General features: G+C 44.1%; 1 protein-coding gene across 1 annotated transcript in view; it reads left to right on the plus strand.

Moving 5' to 3' along the window:
• The window catches only part of TRIM28 (tripartite motif containing 28), a 980216-nt gene that overhangs the window by 22380 nt on the left and 943410 nt on the right, over positions 1–14426 (plus strand). Inside the window, exon 3 of the mRNA XM_069639014.1 lies at positions 13489–13621. Coding sequence (XP_069495115.1) covers positions 13489–13621 — 133 coding nt within the window. The remainder of the gene's footprint in view (positions 1–13488; positions 13622–14426) is intronic.

A 14426-nucleotide genomic window follows, 5' to 3' on the forward strand; every position in this document is an offset into this window, starting at 1 on the left:
TAGCATCCTTACCTAGAGACAAAGTATCCACTGGAGCTTTTGCTCTTCTGCTGCTTCGTAAGACTTTGACTCCTCTCCGAACTGACTTTTGCATAGTTAGGGATTGGACCTTTAAAGCTTTAGTTTGCAGAGAAAACGCTTTTAGAACCTTAGAAAAGACTTTCTTTTAGGATATCTCCAGGGCAATGCGTTTGTCTTTGAAGCAAGACACTGCAGCGCAACACAGGTTCGGATCCTGATCCTGTGCTTAGAAACCACTCGCTGGTATTAAGCGTGTTATAAAAGAACATTTATAATAATTATAATGTGTGGTTTTGCTAACTAAATAGAATCAACAAATATCTTTTTCTTTGCGCACGTGCACAGTCAGACTGATAATGCGGTTGAACTATCATTGGTATGACGAATTGGGGCGCACGATTATTCCACTTACATCTTGGGAAACCACATGGAAAAGAGCTTCTAAAATATCCATATGTACCACAATTATGGAGAACTCATACAAAGTACTCTACTTCTGGTACCTTATGCCTGACCGGCTGCATACAATGTACCCCAGATGTCTCCCCTGTTGGAGGGGTTGCTCGGGGATTGGCTCTATGGCTCATATATGGTGGCAGTACCCCAAAAGCAAACCCTTCTGGTTAGCTATCATTAACCTGATCAAAGGATTGTAGGTATTCAACTCCCCTTTGACCCTATGGTGATAGTACTGGGTGATGTAGATGAGCAAGACATTTACACTATTGGCGCCCTACTCGCCATTATCAAATCATATGCTAACAGCAGCTAAACTCGCCATTACACAACATTGGAAAACTGGTGATGGCCTCCCAGCCCCCACATATGTGGTGGGCAAAGATTTGGCATAAATGTGCCATGGAAAAATCACTGCCACCCACACTGATTTCTTGATCATGTACAGGTGAACCTGGGACCCCTTTTTTCACATTTATCAATTTAGACTACTACCCCCCCCCGCTCCCTAGATTCCTCATCAATGGAAATCGTTCTCACTATTCTGAATTGGAGGCAAAATTGTTGATGGGTGCCGATGCCTCTTTGTGGCCTGCTTTGTATGCACATTATTATAGATCTATACCCTCCCTATTGAGTCCCTCTTATTTATTTGATTTGGTACCATTGATTTGATTTGTCTGTATTCCTGCTTTTCCTGAACTGTTCTCTGGTTTGGTACATGTGTAAACATGAAATGTTTTCTCCCTTTTATATATTTTTTCATGATTAACCTTCTCCCTTGTTTGAAAATCAAATAGTTTGTGTGTGTCTGTATGTATGTATGTATGTATGTATGTATGTATATATAATTTTGGAGGCTTGTGGAATCTGCTTAGATCACATGCTGTACATAGGCCGACATCTAGTGGAAGCTGCGAGTATTAGTTTGTTTTTCCAAACTCTGCATCAACCTTATGGCGTGCCAATAACACTATCCCTAGTGTGACGTCCACTGTACCCATGATCCCTCACGCGTTTAGGACCCTCAGATTGTTTTTTTCCGCCATACTTGTCGGAAGCATAGTTGTGGAGTTCCCTGGCTCCATTTTGTCATCATTAATCTTAAATTCCCTGTTCTTTAAATCCCACCTCGAGATTCCGAAGATCGACGCCGGTCAGAACGAACAGCCGTCGAGACTGCACAACGGACTTTGGGCCTTGGAAGGCCTCTGGCCTCGGCCCTGCAAGTAGGGAGAGTGGGGGTTGGACATACTCGCACTCGTTTATTTCGTACATAGACCCGCCTGCTGCCATAGACTAACATATGGAGAGTACTCCATTTAAATTCTGCCCCAAGTGCAACCGCAATTTCCCTTGGGTAGATAAGCATAACACTTGTAATCTCTGTCTGCCTAGGGATCACCCCAAAGCTGATTGCAGAGCGTGTAAGCTCTTTAAAGCTAAAACACTAAAGGACCGCTCGACTAAACGTTGGGCCCACTATGCCAGGCAGCTCGAGGCCATGGAGGTTGTGGGTTCCTTCAGTGATGGCAGCACCGCCGCCATGTCGGACGGTGAGGGCACCGGGGCGTCGATAGACACCCAAGTGCGAGTCCACGGCCTCGTAGGATTGTCTGGCGGGGCAGTTATGGGGACCACACCCAGCGACATGAGCGGTAAACACTCTACTGCACCTAAGCACACTAACCCCAGCCGGGACTCGACACGCATGTCGAGCGATCGGAAGAAAGAGGTACAAAGGGAGCGGTCCGCGGAAACTGTGTCCTCCTGGGCGTTCCAGGTCGAGATCGCCTCACGGCAACCGTCCACGAATGCCAAAGGTGCCTCGCTCCCCAAAGTTAGGGAGGTATGGTCGTCGGGTGACGAAACCGACCTCTATCTCCAAGCAGCACGGCAAAAGTCTGCTCTGGCAGTCCAATCCATGTCTGCCTCCGAGTCTCGACACATGCACTCTAAAGCTACAGAACCTTCCTAAACTACCCCCGAAACTCGGCGCCAGGCGTCGAAAGATTCAGAGCAGGCCAAACCATCAGGGAAACATTCCTCTACTCATGGTAAAGGGGACAAACAGCAGAAAAGGTCATCAGAGACAACTTCTGCACCCCAGGTCCAAAAGGACAAGCCTAGATTTTCAGATAAAGATAAATCTAAGACCCCTGAGCCTGTCACGAAACCTAAACTTATCTGTCCCACTCCACAGGCTATGGGAATAGAAGAGGAACCTCAGCAAGAGGTGTTCATCCCCAGTTCCAGGGTATGGACCTCTGATGACATCGACAGGGTGATGACAAGAATGTCTTCTTTAGCTAATTTCTATGAGAAAACCCCAGATTATTTTCTGAGCTATCAGAATACCCCCGACACCTCTACTCCTTCAGGATCCAAAAACCCTCAGCCTCCCAGTAAGAGACCTCGTAGTGAGACTCCAGCTCGGGGCCTGATTTCAGACCCATTCTCTATTTTACCTTACCATCAGTATGCTGAAGATCCAGACATACAGATACTGGACGACCAAACAGGGGTTGATTATTACGGAGACGACGAGGACCAGGATGAGGAGGAGGTAGACTAGGCAGAGGCCTATAATCTAGACTCGCCTATTCCCAAAGATTCACCGGTAAATGACTCGCCTTTGGATAATCAGCCACTACTGAATGAGGTCTTAGCTAGCGCTGTAGAGCACTTTCTGATAGACGCTCAAGGGGCTCAAGAAGAGAGGAAATGATGGGGGACAAGAAGTCCATCGCCCAAGCCATACCAATTCTGAAGTCTATCCAATGCAGAATTGACCCCTCCTTCCTCACCCCTAATCTCACCCGGACAGTTAACCCCAGAATTGAAAAATTATTCGGGGCCGCCACTTCCAACCCACTATACATAAGGGATCAGCGTAAGCCTGACTCATTGGTAGTTACCACCACCAGGAAAAGAGCGGGGACACCTCTAGCATCATCTGAAGCTCCCCCAGACAAACGGAGCAAAAGGATATATGGTCTAGGAGGGAAAGTGGCTTCCGCTTACCAGGGAAGAATCACGAATACCACCACTCTGCTGGCAAGTTATAATTGTCATCAATGGGAGCAGGTAGCTGCCCTCATTGCCTCCGCACCAGAACCACTAAAGGGCCAGTTAGCCCCGATTGCGTCGGAGGGTAGATCGGTGTCCAGGTGCCTTCTAAAGGCGTCTTTTGGCGCAGCAGATAATGCAGGCCGGCTCATCGCAGAGAGCACTGTCATCGAGAGACACGCTTGGCTCAGACAGTCGGGGTTTAAACCAGAGACCCAGGCTACTCTTATCGACATGCCGGTGGAACCAAATGTCTTCTTTGGCAAAGCATTAGAGGAGGCACTCAAAACTGCCAAAGAGGAATACGATACCCTAAGGTCCCTGGGACAATTAACTAAGCAACCACGACCCAAGGAGGGAATAATAATTTTCGTCGCTCACACAGCCAAAATTCCCAGAGGGGTTCTAATTACTCACAGGGGCAAGGTACATCGTGGGCTGGCAACCAACAAACTACCCAAAGTTACGCCAGAGGTAACAAGGGGGGGCCGTGGTAGAGGGGGAGGCAGCTCCGGTAGAGGCGGTACGCCTCCCAGCAAACAGTGACGCTCCGCTCAGGGTCCCTTCCCTTGTATCCCCAGTAGGGGGGGCGCATTTCCACCGTCATCCGCTTGGATAAAGAGACCATGCTTATGGAAAGGGATCACCCCGGACAGATGGGTGCTATCCACAGTGTCCGCAGGATACTGCATCGAATTGTTGAAGTGCCCCTGCAACCACCCTCTAAGACAAAAAAATACACTCCCTGGACCACCAAAAGATCCTCCTCGAGGAAATCGTCAATCTTCTCGCAAAGGACGTGATAGAACTCGTCCTGGGCAACCAGGGGGCAACCAGGTAAAGAAGGGTATTTATGAACTTACTTCCTTGTGCCAAAAAAAGATCTGACAATGCGCCCAGTATTAGACTTGCGCCCTGCAAACAAGTATGTCAAGCCCCAAAGGTTCGCATGACTACCCTGCAAGAGGTAATCCCCCGCCTTAAGAGAGATTACATGGCAACATTGGACATGAAAGATGCCTATTTTCATATTTCCATGTTCCCAGCCAACAGAAGATTCTTGCGCTTCAAGGTGGACAGTCGGCACTACCAGTCCAAGATGCTGCCCTTCGGTATAGCCTCGGCTCAAAGGGTATTCACCAAGGTACTGGCGGTGGTGGCGGCGCACCTACGCAGGGAGGCAATCCCAGTGTACCCTTACCTGGACCACTGGCTCATCACGGGTGAGACCCCAGTAATTTGCAGATCCAACATCCAAAGAACGATCAACCTCTTCGAATTGGGTTTCTCAATCAACAAGAAAAAAATCAAGCCTGGTGCCAAGCACCTCCAAACAGTTCATAGGAGCAGTCCTAAACACTAAAGAGTGGTTGGCCTTTCCATCCGAGGAAAGAATTTGTAATCTACTACTGCAAATTCCTCTAGTCCGGCCACCAGATAAGGGTGCGCAAAGCGATGTTTGCTAGGCATGATGGCGTCATGTATTTACCTGGTTCCCCATGCACGCCTGCGCATGCGACCCATGCAGGAATGGTTGGCGAAACAGTGGTCTCAGGCAAGTGGTCAGTGGGACGATCTAGTACACTAGTACAGAGTCTTCACTGGTGGAAAAGGGAGAACCTTTTAAAGCAGAAACCCTTTTACGATCCAGAAATACAAGCTGTAGTCAATACAGACGCGTCCCTTTCAGGATGGGGAGCACACCTCTTTCACCGCACAGCGCAGGGCCTCTGGTCTCACACATTGGCCAATAATCACATCAGTCTGCTAGAGTTTATGGCAGTCTTCAGAGCGCTTCGAGCGTTCGAACCCTACCTGTTGAACCTTCAGTGCATATCCTAACAGACAGAACGACAGCAATGTTTTACATAAACAAGCACAGGGGCACTTGTTTGCCAAATATGTCCAGGCTTGCCCAGAAAATTTGGATATGGGCACTCGGATAGAACATTTACCTGTCCTCTCAACATGTTCCAGGGGATCTCAATTCACTAGTAGATGCTTTGAGCAGAGACCCCCTCCCAGAAGAACACGAATTACGTCTACACGAAGAAGTCGTGGGGGACCTTCTCACAGTGGGGTTTCCCCACTATAGACCTATTCGCCACAAGTGAAAACGGACAATGCCCAGGATTCGCATCCAGGTTCCCCCAGCCAGACTCAATGGGGAACGCTCTATGGATGAACTGGTCGGGGATGTTTGCCTACGCTTTTCCACCAACCCCTCTGTTGAGGAAGGTGGTCAACGAGATGCACAGGGAATCTATGACGCTCATCCTAGTTGCTCCATGTGGGCGAGACAACCGTGGTTCCCGCACCTGCACAAACTGGCAGTGTGCGAACCCATCAGACTCCCGTGCTGGCACAACCTACTATCCCAGCACGAAGGACTTGGCAGCATGGCTCCTCAAGTCAGTTTGGCCATCTGAATCTTCCACAGAGATGTATGGCTATCCTAAAAGGAATCTAGGAAACCAAACACAAGACACTGTTACTTTGATAAATGGAAGAGATTTGTTATCTGGTGCCAGAATAAACTAATCAACCCAGTTGATTGCACTCCTTCTGTATTGTCACCTACATGTTCCATCTGCTGGATGCATGATTGGTATTTAATTCGCTCAAGGTACACCTGGCTGCGCTGGCCTACACCACATCCCATAACACGGTGTTGTGGTGGAAAGTACCAGTGGTTACAGCCTTTATGGAAGGGATAAAGAGACTCCACCCTCCAATTTCGAACCCACCACCAGGATGGGACCTTAATGTGGTGCTTGCTAAACTCATGCTCCCCCCCCCCCCCCCCCTTTGAGCCCATGCATAAGGCCAGCCTCAAACACCTGACCTATAAAACTGCCTTCTTAGTAGCCATTACATCCATAAGAAGGGTCAGTGAAATTCAGGCTCTGTCAGTGCAGGATCCTTTCTTTACTGTTCATAAGGATAAACTGGTTCTACAAACTCACCCTAGGTTCTCACCTAAGTTCATTTCAAAATTCCATTTTAACTAGTCCATTGAGCTACCGGCCTTCCAAGAACCCAAAAGCTCTGCTGAGGTGAAACTACACACACTAGATGTGCGAAGAGCGGTCCTCTACCACGTAGACAAGACCAGACTGCTAAGGAAGACAGATCAACTGTTCGTCTCTGTAGCTACAGGCAGAGAAGAAGATTGCGTCTCTAAAGGTGCCATCTCTAAATGGAGAGTGAAATGTATCCAGCTGTGTTACTCCCTTTCAGATGAAACTGCCTTTTACGCCAAGGGCCCACTCTACAAGAGGCACTGGGGCCACTTTGGCTTTCATTGCAAATGTACCCCTTGACACATTTGCAAAGCAGCTACATGGAGCTCTATTCACACCTTTACTCAGCACTACTGCATTGACGCTCATTCTAAGACAGATACTCAAGTGGGACAAGCGGTTGTAAGACATTGATTTGCTCATGACCCTGCTCACATCCCACCTCCTTCTTTTAACACTGCTCGCTAATCTATGCACAGCATGTGATCTAAGCAGATTCCACAAGCCTCAGAAGGGATACAGAAGGGCTACATTACTCACTGTAATCTTATTTTTGATGCTTGTATCTGCTTAGATTCACATGCCCTCGTCCTTCCTCCCCTCTGAGAAGGGGCATGGATGCTTGTAGTCTTATCTATCTGATCTGCTTGGATACTCTGTACTCGCGCTACTCCTCATGCTGCCTCATGTCAGAAAAAAATACAATCTGAGGGTCCTAAACGCGTGAGGGATCATGGGTACAGTGGACGTCACACTAGGGATAGTATTACTGGCACGCACTAGGTCGACGCCATTTTTGAGTTTCAAAAAACCAACTGTAATACTCCACAGCCTCCACTAGATGTCGGCCTAAGCACAGCATGTGAATCTAAGCAGATACAAGCATCAGAAATACGATTACATATATATTACACAGCCACACTAGTGGCTGTGTAGTTAAGGTTAAGTTGCTATTTCCATAGGAAGAGCACTTTTTGTGCGGCTATTAACTTCGCTCTCCCTGGACTAATCCTTACCAAACTATGGCCCACTCTGAATTTTTGTGCAAAGTTTGGTGAGGTTTGGTCCGGGGGGGGAGCGGGGAACGGGGTCCCAAAACTTCTTTTTTTCCCATAGACTGAATGGGGGGAAAACTTTGTGCACGCCTACAGCCCAAACCGCCGGACGGATTTTCACCAAATTTGCGGCAGGAGCAGGGGCTTGGTCCCATTGTAAATTTGGTGAAAATCCATCCAGTAGTTTTCTTAAACGATCAAATAGTAGTCTAAAAAAATGTGTGATCTCTGTCCGCTCCGCAGAGACACTTCCCGGTTTGCTCCACGGGCAGGACACTGATTGGCAAATGGGCTTGCGTCATGTCTGTGGTCACGCAACGTGTCCGCCGATTGGCTGGAGTGAGGCGTGATGTGCGTCAGATTGTTCGAATGCGCCCGCCATCTTGGATCTGCCGACAGCGCGGCGGCGAACCGAGTCGAAATGCAGTTTTGGGGAGTGTTTTGGTATGTAAGAGTGCTTGGGGAGGTTTAGGGAGTAAGAGATGGGTGAAATGCTGTATTTGTTTAGGTGGCGGATGCTACTGATGTATTCGCCATGCCCGCGCTGTCCAGGATGTTTGTAATTACTGAAAATGAGGGGGTGTCCGAAGTATAGTATTTCCGTTCGTGCTGTGCGCAGGAAAGTTGAAACTGTTGTAAGGACACGCGTGGTGTCGGCAGACATTAAAATTGAGTATATGCCACAGTTAAAATGTTTGATTCTATGGGTGTGATACTGAGTTATAAGCCACCGTGGGTGTGATCTGCTGCGGTGGTTGTGGCCTGGGCCTAGAGTCTTGGGTTCATGGCCGCAGGCCATACACCCAAGATTCTAGGCCCTGGCCACAACCACCGCAACATATCGCAGCCATAGATCACACCCATAGAATCGAATATCTATCAAATGTTTGACATTATACTTAGTTTCATTTGTTGAGATTTGATATATATTTTTTTTAGATGAGTTTGGTAACTGGAGGAAATATTTTTTCAATTTCTGTGATAAAAGAAAAGAGCATGTTAGTGTATGTATTTTATAAAGACCTATTACATTGCATCATAGACATTTCAGCTTTTTTTCTACCCTCATATTTAGTTTACAAACCAGTGTACTGTGCATTTTGCTCAGTTTCTGTGTTTGTTTTTCAAATCATTGTGGGAAAACAAAATCCATGTCGGATTAGAAAACCCCCTTTTTTTTTTTTGTTCTACTAGTCTATTTGTTTTGTTTTCAGTGTTCACTTGTTTCTGGCTAATGTTCTTTCTGTTGGCTTGTTGCAGATTTTTGAAGCAGTTAGATACCTGTTGGCGTATTCTAACTGTTTATAGTTTTTTAATTGAATTTTTGTTACTGTTGAAGTACAGATTAGTTATTACATTTTGGTTTTAAGAAGATTAAATAAGCGTTTGTAAGATTTGCTGGTAATCTCTGCATTAGAGTAAAGGTACTATCATTAAATTTGAACCATCCACATTTCTTTTTTTATATATGCAGTGTAGTGACCTGCATTGGTTGTGGCTCCTGCGTGGTAGATTATACCTATAGTTGTGAAGGTTTTTTTACCAAGTGATACTTGACCGTGTGTGAATCCAGTCAACTTGCAGTTGTTTTTGGTACTATCTGTATTGTAACGTAGAAGCATTAGTATTGCGTAGTTCCTATGTGTTTGTATTGGTAAAGTGGAGCGATTATCCGAATTGCAGATAGTACATAATCTACCATGGTTTGCATTTTGTACAAGTTGCTGAAATGGAATGGATTCACAATTAGTTATGGATACACATACGAAGCGCTCATTAGGGATTTGTTCCTGTGTCACATTGTTGCAGAGTCCATGTATGTTTCCTCATGTATGAAATCCGTAAGATTTCATTTATAGGTATGTTTTTGTAGTAAGTACATTAGAAATTCTTGTGAGTTTATAGTGAATTTCACCATTCCAGCACAGTAGTCCAATTGTTTTATTCCATGAACACTATACATGTTGTCAGGATTGTTTGTTGCTTTTCTATGAAGGACTAACATTTGCAAAAACAATTGGTCTGTACTGTGTAAGTAAATGTTGTCAACGATTGGTGGCAATTGAAATAGAATATTCATTACTACATTTGCGTAGCAGCTTGGACCAGATAGTTCTGTGTCCAACTGATTTTTTCGGAGTGTGTGTGTTGCTTCTTTGAAGAAGTACCTGAGTTACTTTGACTAATAGGTTCTTCTTTGGTTGTGGTAATTGATGAAGTATTAGCTTCTTTTACACTCTTTGGAGGATTTGCAGTCAGATCCTGTTGCATTTCAGTTTGAATTAGTTTTCTTTTACGTTTTCCTTTTTGTGGAACAGGATATGTTTTTAGATGGGCGGGGTGTATAGTGAACGTAGTCTATTGTATTCTAAAATGCAAGGAATATCAGCGTTTACTTTACTTGCATCAAAGTTGGTTAGAAATAGACACTCAAGTGTACGTAAGCGTGATAGTGATACGTAGCTCATGCCTTCTTTAAAGACTGTTACCAATATCCATCAATGCTTTGTCTAGCGTAAGACCTTGGGATTTATGAATGGTGACTGATTATGCAAGAGTTAGAGGAAATTGTTTTCTGTGTACATACATGTCTTTGAAGAGAAGGAATCGTCTGAGCCCCCTATCCGTTTTACTTCTGAAAGTTGTCAAAGAGAATATTGACAAACTGAATGCTGTCGTCACGTGGGTATGTTTGAAAGCCAACAACTGCACCCAGTGCTCCATTAACTAGTCCTTGCTCCACGTCAGGGTTACGTTTAAGCATTACTCTAAAGTTTAAGGATAATTGAAATATTTTCTCCAAACCAGCTGTTTTGGAGATAGAATTTTCTAAGGTATTTAGTCTTGTTGTGGCTTGTTGACACATGGGTAGTGTCATACCATGTACGTCCAGTTTGTCTGTGGAACAAATTTCAATTATTGGTTGCATTTCTTTTTTCAACATTGTTTCATTGAATTTGGAACAGCTTGCAAGAGTTGGCATTAAGGACATACAAATGGTAATTGATAGCACATGAGTTATCGCCATAAAGTGCATGGATGTGCCGGGTTTTTAATATTGCTTGTGCTTCTTGAGGTAGTACACCAACTCTAATACTTTTAAAAATGTTGGCGTAAGTGAGGTCTGCAGATTGGCGCATGTTTACTGTTTATTCTCTGTATTGTAAATGTTGCCAAAGGTTGACATTTCCTATGCTGCCAACAGTTTTACGGCAGAGTTTGTGTCCTAAGGTTTTAAAAATAGGTTCACCTTTCACTGGTGTCAATTGAAGATCTCCTAAAACAATAATGTGTTTTCCTCCAAAGAGTTCTTCGTAGTTTGTTTTCAGTACTTCTTGCAATCTGAGGTGAATCAAAGCCAACATTAGGTTGGAGACCATGCTCACTTCATCTATTAGTAGCATTTTCATTTGTTTTAATACTCTGCGTAGTTCCATTGCAGCTTCTGTAGAAAGTTTGTAATATTGTAATTTGTTTTGGTGTTCTACTGGAAGGAGTAGTAATCGGTGTAAAGCGACTTCGCCTATGTTGTAGGCAGCTAAACCTGTGGGGGCAGTTACAACAGCTGACAGTTTGTTGTTTGTCAATTGTTGAAGGAACTTGCTGATGATTTTGATTAAGAATGTTTTGCCTGAACCAGCTTCACCACTGATGTATAGCAGTATAGGTTTGTAATTTTGGCAGGTACATTCTTTATTTTCGTGTTGTACACCATGTGCAATTTCGTTTGTTCTTCAAAAATGGTGCGCTGGTCTTTAGTACAGTTAAGTCTTCTGTATCTTCTTCATAGTGACACATGGTGTTTTCTACTTCTGACATAGCTAATTCTGCCTCATTTGCTATTAGTGGCTGTCCCAGTGGTTCTGGGTTTCCGGTTACAGAAGGTTGACTTCTGTCGGAAGTGTCCTTATCTAGTTGGGTCTGGAGTTCTTCTTCGTGTTGCTGTTCATTGTGCAACATTGTTTAGTACTGCGTAAAGTTTACATTGGTGATAGTGCTTTCATTTGCTTTGAAAGCGTCTTTATAGGAGCCATAGTTATCTAGTATCTCTCCTTCTTTTCTCTATGGTTTAAAAAAGTTGTAGCAGGGACATGTAATATAGTTCTAGTTTTTAATGATGATTTTCATATGATTAAGTTTCGTTTTGGTAGGTTTCACTAAACTGCCTTCACAATCTATCGCACTATATCGACCCTTGTTTTCATCGGGTTTTATAATATTTTTGTATGCAAAATTTTGGGCATGTGGCATAGAGAAATGGTTTCAAAAGTAGTACTCCTGTTCGGATAGTATGTGTCTAGTAAATTGTTTTTCAAAATGTCTTGGCTTTTGGGATCATTTTTGGCTATTGTTTCATCTGATTTGAGAACTCTTTTTCTAGATTTAGCAGGACCATGACTTAGCCATACTATATTTTCAGATTTTCCATACAAAGCAGTACCGGTTAAATGATCTGTAGCTTCATTGCAGCCACGTTCTCTATGAGAGGGCATTTTTATGCCTAAGCTGTACAATTTCTGAGAGTGTTTTGTCTGATGATGGGTCATTCCAGAAGTCTTGAAGCTGTGTTTTTTTTTTTTTTTTTTATTTATTTATTTTTTTCTTCTGCTTTAGTTAAGTAGGCTGTAACATATTGTGCAACTGCATTGGAACTGTAGTAATTGATTCTTCTTATGTAATACGTGTTCTTGGGTGATTTACCTTTAGCACTATGTCTAACTGAAGACATGAAGTTCTTCACTTCACCTGTTTCTGTAACTGGTCTAGGGAAATCAAAGCGGCATTTGGTGTAGTATTTCCCTTTGTTTTTGTATTTGCGATGACAATATTTGCCACATTTGTGTCTTTGAAATTGTACAATTTGTGCATGAAGGTCACTGTCTCGTTTGTGAAGGGATTTCACAAGTGACATATTTTTGGATGAACTGCAAAACAGTGCCATCACTGTCCTGACCAAATAATGATGATTCTGCTGCAAGGACTTCTGGTAGCTGTAGTCATCAGGTTTGCAAGGAACAAGCTCGCACCCAATCCCACAGTGGGGAAAGGGGGGGTAGCCCACAGTGAGGCACTCCAAAGCAGGGCATGTGTCACCCCGGTGCAGCACCTTTTTAGATTTTGAAGATTCCACCCTTCAAAAATCCAGGAAATGTGATGAAAAAGAGGAGGGACGCACTCCAAGTTCCCTGCACAGTTAACCTCCTCAGCCACTGGTCTCCTCCTACCGGTTTCTGTGCTCTTCACATCATCAGGGAACCCTTCAAACCTGATGAATAGAGCTACCAGAAGTCCTTGCAGCAGAATCATCATGGATTGTTAACACCTGCACTTGCTGTGAGCTGCAAGCTAAGACTGCCTCCCTGACGATGTGAAGAGCACAGAAACCGGTAGGAGGAGAACACCAGTGGCTGGGGAGGTTAACTGTACAGGGAACTGGAGTGCACCCCTCTCCTCTTTTTCATATATATATTTATTTACATTTAGTATCATTCACATGTTAGTGGGTTAGTTTGAATCGTGACTAGCCATTAAAAAATAAATGGGCATGTCCACACTAGTCAGCAGATTACAGCGGATGATTGCTGGAATTTAGCACCAGGTGAACTGAGCCAGAATTTTGAGGCATGCAAGAGCTACCTGCAGGTATTGCTCCGTAGGTTTTATTTCTTCTGGTTTCCAATTATGTAAATGGGTTAAGTGCATTGATGGTGCATTTTAAACAACACTTACAGCTTATGAAATGTGTGCATCAATAAATTGACCACATTGGGTTTTTAAAAGTTTGTTACTGAACATTTTAGAATTCTACTTATTTTGTTTGTTATGCTGTTTTGTGATGGACAATTTATTCTCTATTTCTACAGAGGTGTACCAGCTGCGAGGATAATTCTGTGGCTACTAGTTACTGTATTGAGTGTACAGAGTGGCTGTGTGGAACCTGCGTTGAAGCACATCAAAGGGTGAAATTCACGAAGGATCACACAGTCAGAACAATAGGTAAAACCGGATTTATTCCATGTATTCCTGTCTCGTGTTTCACTTCATACTAATCCACAAAGAAGGTAGTCGAACACCACACGACCAGCAATGTAAGAATGAGGCTGACATGGTTGATTTTGGTAGGAAAGGTTGTCTTGTAATTTTTTTGAAGAAATGCTTCAGTTTTCAAGCAATTTAATAGACACTTGTGCATCATTACTGTTAAAGCGGTTTTTGTACTGCCCTTTGACGGTGCCACAATCGCTTTACCTGGAGCTAACAAACCTGACAAAGGAAAGCCAAACCTTTTATGGTAGGTAACTTGCACAGAGCGACAAGGCTTGACACCAAATAGGGGGGTAGCAGGCTGACACAAAGATACAATTCGTCCACACACTTAACTCCTAGAAAATACACCCCACTGATATATTGAAAATACTTTTTTATATTGTTGGATAGAATTTCATTTTTGTGCAATATTCTCCCCACTTGGGAGTCCCCGACTTGCTGGACTCTTGGATTTTTTTAAATCAGTTTTCCCCGAGTATGGGAATTTTTTTCCACACTCAGTCTTTTACTCTACCTCTAGTATCCTTTTTCAACCATTTTGGTTGTATCTCTTGGGCGTTATGCTTTCCTCCAACCTTTCAGGAATCTGCTATTTGATATTTCGCATTTATAATGTGCATGTACACTAGTGTTTCTAGGCTCCACAAAACCAGTGAGGGAAGACCAAGGGGAGACGAGACAAACAATCTTACTAGGCCTTGTCATTCAGATCGTGCAAGTGTGACACGAGAAGTGCGTGGGGGGGGGGGGGGGG

This window comes from Ambystoma mexicanum, chromosome 1q, assembly GCF_040938575.1.
Source record: "Ambystoma mexicanum isolate Mex_15411 chromosome 1q, UKY_AmexF1_1, whole genome shotgun sequence".
Classification (NCBI taxonomy): domain Eukaryota; kingdom Metazoa; phylum Chordata; class Amphibia; order Caudata; family Ambystomatidae; genus Ambystoma; species Ambystoma mexicanum.